The sequence below is a fragment of the Acanthisitta chloris genome, unplaced genomic scaffold (assembly GCF_000695815.1).
Source record: "Acanthisitta chloris isolate BGI_N310 unplaced genomic scaffold, ASM69581v1 scaffold11798, whole genome shotgun sequence".
NCBI lineage: Eukaryota > Metazoa > Chordata > Aves > Passeriformes > Acanthisittidae > Acanthisitta > Acanthisitta chloris.
The window spans coordinates 22625-31890 of record NW_008687627.1 but is presented as its reverse complement, the minus strand read 5'-3'; the positions used below and the strand labels follow the sequence as shown (position 1 = coordinate 31890).

General features: G+C 43.7%; 1 protein-coding gene across 1 annotated transcript in view; it reads right to left on the bottom strand.

Moving 5' to 3' along the window:
- The window catches only part of FOXK1 (forkhead box K1), a gene marked incomplete at its 5' end in the record, with an annotated part of 27346 nt that overhangs the window by 17028 nt on the left and 1052 nt on the right, over positions 1-9266 (bottom strand). The window contains one exon of the mRNA XM_009080686.1: positions 4496-4693. Coding sequence (XP_009078934.1) covers positions 4496-4693 — 198 coding nt within the window. The remainder of the gene's footprint in view (positions 1-4495; positions 4694-9266) is intronic.

Here is a 9266-nt window from a genome sequence, read left to right as displayed (position 1 = left end):
CTGTAGCTGGTAACATCTGCAACCTTTCCTCCAGCACATGGCTTGGCACATCTCTAGCACACAGTCCATTACCTGAAATAAACATAACTAGGAACTCCCAAGCCCAGTATAGACTGCTGCTTCTCTTACATGATGTGTATGCATCACACTTCTTGGCTTGTGGTTTAGAGACAAGGGTGATTAAAAATAATCACCAGTCTGTCCAACTGTGGGAGTTGCCCAAACTGTATGTTGTGCCTGAACACAGAAGAAATGTACATCAGAGACAATGCAAAAGAGGCTGCAAAAACCCTGCCTGGGAGCTCTTCACTGGTGCTTCAGCTCAGTGGCTCACAGTGCTCTAGGAAGAAGGAAAGCCTGAATGAAATGGAGCAGGCAATATTTATGTTCCAGTGAGTGAATGCATCCACTGATTCAGCTTCACGTTAGACACCTTTAGAGTAAACGTGCAAGTTCAGATTAAATCCCAAGTGCTCTGAAACAGCATTGTACAGTTAATCTAGAGCCTATGAAAAAGCCCCTTTTTCCCAGCCAAGCCTGGATGAAAGCACAGCAGCACTTGCACATCTGCTGTAACATGGCTCACACACACTCGTCATGCTTTACAGAATAAAAGCTCAATACATAATTTATCTACTACACACACTTGTAAAGTAGTAATTACACTATGCATGCATAAAAATCAGACAAGGAATTTAAATGACCTGTTAAAGGCCACAAAACAAGTTGGTGGCTAAGTCAAGATAATTGCAGCTACCTGTGAGTAATCCGTTATCAGAGCGTGAAACTCGTTACTGAACTAATTCTGCCTAGTGAAAAAAAGGACCAGAGCTTATGAAACCATGGCAATTCAGCTCATATCTTCTGGTTTACTGATCAAGCTTTTAGAACATAAGATGCTGATCTTTCATTATTCATACTGTTAATTTAATTGCAAACTAGTTATAAACCCTTCCAGTAACAGCCAAACATGGGCACAGTAAGTACTAACAAATTACAAATTTGGGTCCACACACAACTATGGACCAGTCTAGCTATTAGCACAGGACCTCACCAGACACTTTTCAAGCAGTAGTTCTCACAGGGCTCTAAGGACTCTTACATGTCAAAGATTATTTTTTTAACTGATAAAGCCATTGTATGTGAGCTAACTATCCATGCCCTTCCCATGAAATAAACCCAAACAAGTGCAAGACAAAGTGTTCAAGCCCACAGTTGTTCTGGGGCAGAGATAAGCCAGAGCAGCAGTTGTAAAATATGAATAATGATACCAACCTCCATAGTACAGCAATTAGTATTTCTTTATTGTTGCTTTTATAGATATATCTATATCAGCGAGAACATAATTGCTGCTCGGTATAGGGAAGCATGTACAGAGAAAGAATTTCATTTTCATAAATACAACCCTCAAAAAACCACCCCAACTCTGAGGGACAGTGCTGCAAAGAGATGCTATTTGTAAAGGAGACTTAAGTTACTACTACAGGGGCATTAAAACAGACTGGAAGATCATAAAAGGAAAATTAAACACTGTAAATCTTAATTCCAACTCAGCATGACTTTGAGACCAGGAATGAGCTGCTACATCACACCTTGTCTCTGTGGATCTGCCTATAATCCAAACACAAGCCACTCTGGGACTAGATTGCAACACATATGGGTTCACATTCATGTAGATATTGTGGATTTATCACAAAATCAAGCAAAGCTAAATGCAGCATAGGTGAGGAACTTCATGTCACCAGTGCCACCCAAAGATGATCTTGCAAATACAAGCTGCAGACCCTTAAAGCCATGTACTAAAAGACCATCCCCTAACTCCTGAAATTTTGACTCAGTTAATACCTCCCAATAGGCAAAGCTGAATTTAACCAAACTACACATGGCTTTCAAACAGGTTTTCAATGCCTTGAACCTACTGAGAAGAGATCTGGTGCTACTCTGCTCTTTCCTATGTTGTGCAAAATGTCAGGCTGCTTCTACCAATTTCTTACAACCACGCTGGCCTTTTCCTTTCTGGAACATGCAAATCTGATTTTTTTTTTTTTAAATAGGAATTTTGAACTCCAAGCAGGAAGAAATAAGCAATGTCTGTGTGTAATCCTCACAGCATGCTGCCAACCAACGTTTTTCCTTAAAGCTGTACAACAGTATTTGAAACATCCACACACAGCCCCTCCTGGAGATAAAACACCTCACTGAGAAAACACAGGGCACATTGCTCCCTAGGAGCAAGGAGGAATCTTGCACACAGGGCACATTGCTCTCTAGGAGCAAGCAGGAATCTTGCTTTTCAAAGCTGCTGAGAGTAGCAGGTTTGGTTTTGTTTAACTAAAACTCATTCCCTCTCTAGGCACTGCACTTTGCAAGGGAAAATAAACAGGCTGGAAAAAACCCCAGAAGCTTGCAGGGAGAACCTGTGGAGAAGCAAACTGCAGTGTAAACAGGGAGGCAGAGCAGGGCTGGGGGTCAGGAGGGCCGGGCTGGATGTGGTGGTGGCAGTGCAGGTACAGCCCCTGCCCTACAGCAGGGCGGAGGCAGGAAAAGGGGGCCAGGAACCACTTTCCAAAAAGGAAATTTCACCCTGCCCAGGATTTCCAAACTGCAATAATTTTCCATGGGCCAATCAGGGAGGAGCGAGGCAAACGCACCAAATTAGGCAAGTAAATACTAGAGGGGGAGAGGAAGGAGGAGGAGGAGAACCCAGCTCATGCAACCACCTCCCAAAGCCAGCGATGGGAGAGTGGTGTAGGTCCCACCCTGAGCCCCTCCACAGCCCTCCCAGCCCTGCCCTTGGGAGAGAGGACACTGTGTCAGCCTCACCCACCACTGACTGTAAAGCCACCAAGCCAGCACGGAGCTGCCCTGAAAGCCAAATGGTCAGAATGCACAGCTACATGGTCCCCAAAGAGCAGAAACACCCAAATCACTTCCCAAAGCCTGGCCCACAGCGTAGAGCTGCAAGACCCTGCTGGGGGAGAGGGGAAAGTTGAAGGGGCTGAGCAGGGATGTTTACAAACGTGTCAGTCCCTCCTCTGTAAGAGGAACTCGGAAACGAAAGGGGTTTGGCAAGTGAAACCTCAGATGTCTTTTGAGGTTTTCTGAAGACTTGGCTGGATTAGCTTCTGCTCAAGACAAACGGATGCAATCATTAATCATCCTTAGTAAACACTGCATTAGGGGCTGAGCACAATTCAACACTACTATTTCCACTTTCTCCTCATGCAAAAGAAACATTCTCAGGGAATCAAATATCAGTTGCAGGCATATGCCAGAGTCAAAAGATACAGCCTCTGTTAGTAACACAAACCACACTGTGCTGCTTTGCGCAAGATGACTGAATGGAAACTAACTACCATATGTTGGCAAAGAAACCATCCCCCTCCCCTCCCAGCAACAAGCTTCATCTAAAAAGAGAAGGTTAAATATAAACTAAAAGCAGTGCCTGAACAGAGGACTAAAACCACAGCTACCTCCAGCCCCCTCTTTCTAGAATATCTGCACTGCACATCTGTGCAGCTCTGCAAGACTGGCGGAAAAACCCAAACAAGCAAGCGCCTCCAGAGCTATGCAAAACCAAACTGGCTTCATTGTGACACTGAAGTCATTCTCAGCCCTGTAAATTTGAATGATACTCACTGAATTAGTGCTAACTGTCACAAGACATTTGTGTAGTATACCTTTTTACAAACGTACAGACAAGAAAACAACCCAAAGGCTATTACTATTACCAGGTCCATTCTTGCTGTTCTGATGCCCACACGTTTTGAAGTCTAATACATCACCCTGTACCATGAGTCTCCTTTACTTTACAACATTTATTACAGTCCAAGTAACAGTTTTAACATTAAAAGACATTACACTGCAACTTCATAACATCAACTCTTGGCTGAGAAAGAAAGAAAATACTCCAGACAGTAACTGGATGTTCAGGTTATTTCTACTGCACATCCACGAACCAGATCATTTACAAAACAGGATACTGGCACAGATGTACGTCCAGATTGCTACAGACCCTCAGTACGTGGTCAGCATCCTACCCCCATTTCCTCCCATTCCCAGGAAACCACGTGCCAATGGCCACCCTTGTCCCTAACTTCAGATAACAGCAGCACCACCCAGCAACAACAGAATATTATTGAGATAAAAATAAAACAGGCAGTCCTAAGATAGAAAGTCTTTGCCTGCTTTCTTTTCTCCATGCATATAGGTAGCTCTTGACAAATATTTCTAATTCCACTGCCAAAGATAGACTAGTAACCCTATAGGGTGAAACTAACACTCACATTCCCCCTGAACTCTTTGAGCTCTTAAACAAAACCCTTGTGCCCTGCTTCCAGCCAGCAGAACACAGCTTTTAGCAGCCTTCCATCATTTGAACATCAGGTACTTAACTAGGGGTATGAATGGGGTACTTCTTGCACCAAGGATACCAAACAAAACAGGGCTGACAGGCTGATGTCAGAGAACACACTTTGGCTAATTAACATCTTACCTGATAGTGCCTGTGGGGGATGGGAGGGGGCTGACCACGCTCCGGAGATCCGGCTCCGGGATGTGGATCTTCAGAGGCGATATTTGAGGGTAAAGTGGCCGAAGGGGAGGTGATGAGGCTTCCTCTTTAACTTCCTCTTTATGGTATAAAGATGTGAACTGGATCTTTATAACTGTGCTAGGGAATCGGAAAGTACATCTGTAAGGGAAGAAAAGGGAAAAGTCAGTTTCACACATGAGACAGAGCAGGGGGTTTGTATGCAATTGGTGAATCATTAATGAATTCAAAGTCCACCATTCTCCACAGCATCTTTCTGCACAGTGTCCAGGGCACAATTACTGATCATTCATAAAGCTCTGTGAATGTATCAACATGGTGTATCAAGGATCACCCAGTGATGAGATGCAAGCCGAAGGTTTGGGTAAGTTCGGTGATTTCCCTAAGGCCACATATTCAGTCAGTGACTAAGCAAGATGCAGATCTATAATGACAAACTCTTGGGTTCCTGCTATATATCAAGGATTACGATTTATCTTTTATGAGCTCATTGCACACATCTCAGGAAGATCCAAGTTACTAGAAAGCATCAAACCACAAGCAACAAGGAGCAAAACAGCTGTAAAGTCCAGATGGAGCAACAAACAGCCTCCAGGTAAGACCACAGAGCACTGTGTAAGGACTTGCCTCTACAGACTGTGTAACTAATACCCATTTATATCCTTGCACATGATGCTAAAGTATCATCTGGTAGGTTTCAGATTAAAATACGTTAATGTACAAGAGTCTCTCTTTAGACAACGTGGGTTACACCTAGAAAGGCCAGAACAGGGCCCCTGTGAGCCTACAGGGCCTCATTTCTTCCCCAAGTAACACTTCTTTCCAATTGTTATTTAGGGAAAAAAAAATAAAAATCACAAGTCTACAAGCGCAGCCTTCAGGAGATGCTGGGAAATTCAAAAGGAAATAAGCACTGACATTTTCCATATTTGAACAGAAAGCTTTCTAATTTACAGGGTCTACAATAAGCACAGGGCTGTAAGAGCAAGTGTTCTGCAATTCTGCTTATTGCACTTCAATTAGACAATCATGTGCAATCAATACAAGCTTTTCCAGGGATCATTTCACTGATTCTGAGGTTAAAGCAGCAGGAAATAAAACACAGGTTTCTCCATGGGAAAGCCCAGTAGAGCACAGTAATTGTGCTGGCTTCCAGCAGCTTGCCTATGGAAGGAAATGAAGGGACTCAGGTGGTGTTGTTCTAGCACTGTAAGTGCTGGTGTGGGCTGAACAGAATTCTTTGTACCAGTGCATTACTGAATCCTGCCAGGTAACAGAACAAGGTGACAAGCAAGTAAATCTGTTTTTGTGACCACCTTATCTTAATGCTGCTATTGACTGAAATACAGCTCTAAAACACACTCTCTTGCTCTTGGTTCTTCGGCACAAGCTGGTTGTGCTGTAAGGTAATGCTCAAAATTATCATTCAGGCATGGGAAGCTCATTCCCACCTCCCACCTCATCTCTCAAATGAGCTGGCTCAGCATTTGGTGGCTCACAATGGCTCTGCTAGTACAGCAGGAGTTTGCATTGCATTTAATTCACTTCAGAGGTCCTGCCACCTGCACTCATTAATGCATTAAATAAGAGCATCATTGCTAGCAATGCAGCCTAATTGTGTTTATCTAACCCTTCTAAACAGGGTTCCCTGCAGGCTCAATATGAAGGCACAATACAAAACAGCAGTGTCTGTGCCTTGCAGTGTGTACCAGCACCAAGTACCAGCTGACCGAGATGAACCTGAAACAAGGATGTTGAACCATTGCTCTGGATTTAAGCTTTCTTACATGGATTTGCTTATAGAAAAAAACCCTGAAAATACATACATTTGCAATAAGCATCACAAGGACTAAGGCTCAAAACTAGAATGAGCAAAGCTTCACCATTTCTCAAGCCCTTATTGGGGAAAAGCTGAGCTGTCTTTCACAGAGCAATGGAATTCTCTGCTCCAACACCAACTGCTCAGCATTTTTCCACATCTGAGTCAAGGACAAATCATTCCCTGGTCAACAGTGTTCAGTGCAATCCCATCCTACTGCTGATCGACAGGCCTGACTGCACAGAGCCCTAAGGCAGTTCTGCAGCACTGTCGAGGCCAGAAGATCTCCACTTCAGCCTCATACCAGTAAGGAGCTCTATCCCACTGCCACTTAACTCTTCCTTTTATAGTTTCATAGTATGTTAAGGGGTTGGAATGGACTTTGGGGATCATTTAGCCCCAACCCCCTGCCCTGGGCCGGAACAACTCCCACCCGAGCAGGTTGCTCAAGGCTTTATCCAGCCTGGCTGTGAACACTGCCAGGGCTGGGGCAGCCACAGCCTCCCTGGGCAACCTGTGCCAGTGTCTCACCATCCTCACAGGGAAAAACTTCTTCCTAATATCTAATCTATATTTCCCCTCTTTCAATTTATACCTATTACTCCTTTCCAGAAGGGCCAAGTAATGCAAGATCCGTATCTCCTAAACTGCTCCCAGGTGATGGTGAACTAACTCCTCGACTCTAGTACACTTACTGCCGCTCTAAGTGTTGGATAAAAGGTGATACCTGCACCCAAAGCACTGTGAGGGGCTGTCCCACCAGCCCGTGAGCATGGGCAATCTTCAGAAAATCTGTTACTTTTCCAAAATCATGAGTCAACCCGAAATTTGAACTCTAAACTAACCCAATAAACATGTGCTGAAAAGGCCCATCTACCACTTTTTCCTGCGAGCCTCCCCAGAGCTATCCGATTCAGCCATGTGATTTACCCGCAATCTCGGGCTGGAACCAGGGAGGAGAAACAGAGAGGTTGGGCTGGGCTGACTACACAAGCAAACAATTTGTTGGCTACTGTGATTTTGTTTTTAGAAAGGCTTCCCAGTTCACTGAAGCAGAACCCAGGACATATAACTAGCTTTCAGGGATTATGCTAACTGGCATGTACATGACCATTTTGTAAGGAACCAGTCCCAGGAAAACCAGAGAGCGGATATATCCAAGGGTGCTCCCAGATCTAGAAGGCTCCTTCAGCCTGGTCTGTGCTGGCTTCAGTACTGACACTGCCTGCAAAGCCAAGCTGGGAGGAATCTATCCGAATTTATGCTTTCCCTGCTGTAAAAACCTGAGACCCAAGAAATGAAAATGCAATGCAAAGCAGACTGTAAATTCCTGCGGAACTCCTCCCTTCCCTCAGGGGTGAGAAGGTGCCTGGGATTGAGGTTATTGTTCCAGTCTCTATCACAACCACCACAGTAATGCAAACAAGGACACCAGCACAGCCCGAGCCACTGCTGCAAATCGGCACACACAGCCTGATGCTGGGGAACTGTGTCAGTGAGAAATCAGAAAGGCATTATTTCAGAATCATCTTGTCACAGGAAGCTCACTTTTCATTACACTGAACCTGAATGCAGTTTTAATGAGCTTTTCTAATTGTTCCCTTAATTAACCTCCTTCCAACCAAGAGGATAAACTCAAATTATATCAGGTAGTCCTATTTAGGAGTGAGGCACATTAGCACAGGATTTAAGCCTATGAGAATTATACTTCTACAGAAGATAAGCAGGACGAGACAGACAGCCCAAGCAGAACTGAGTATGCATTCCTTAAGATTACTGTATATATTTCAGATTATTTAAACTGACTTGTAGCATTTGATCCATGTTGCATGATTCCTATCAAAGTTGCAATAGCAATTATTGCTCCTGCTCAACATTTCCATTATGAGAAAAAGATCAATCTGGAAGCAAAGATTAGACTCAACATAAAAAGCATAATGAAGTTCACTGGTATTTCCAAGGGTACCCAAGAGGCAACTCTTTTAAGCACCTCTGAAACTTCCAGCTGATTACAGGGATGAATTAATGGTCTGCAAAATCTCTTGGTCCTGTTACAGGCAGGAAGCAGCTTCAGTTTCAGAACTGCTGAGTTTACTCAATAACTTGCTACGGACAGGTACATCCTGCAATCAATCCCTGGCCATAGAAACCACATGGGCTGCACTCAGAGTTACACTATGTTGCATATATCAATTCTTTCTGGGAAAGGATTCCCATTTCTCTAGGATGCCTTGCAAGACAGAGAGAATAGAAAGGTTTTTTGTTTGTTTATATTAAAACTAAAACCACACAAACACGCATCCCAACATCCATAAACTGTATAGGAACAATTCTTGCCTTAGATTACAGGCAGGAGAAAGCCAAAGAAAATGGATTGCTGGTTCCCTGCTGCACAGATTCCATAGCACTGCCTGAATGCATGCTATATATACCTCGGAGACCAAGGGGAAGAGGAGTGTACATGCCACACATAGTTACAGTCATATAAAAGACGTTGCTAGAACTGTGCTTGTTTTAAACAAGACAGATTTTCCAAAAGTTTCCAGGATAAGCTCCTCCCACTGACAATAGCTTCCATGCTATTAGGCATCCTTCATGTGGTGAACCAGTGACAGTGACCACAAGCATTTCATCTACATAAAGTCTGAAAATGAAGTGCTAGGAAACACTAGACTTTACATCATATAAAAGACGTTGCTAGAACTGTGCTTGTTTTAAACAAGACAGATTTTCCAAAAGTTTCCAGGATAAGCTCCTCCCACTGACAATAGCTTCCATGCTATTAGGCATCCTTCATGTGGTGAACCAGTGACAGTGACCACAAGCATTTCATCTACATAAAGTCTGAAAATGAAGTGCTAGGAAACACTAGACTTTACATAAAGCCCCTAAAGC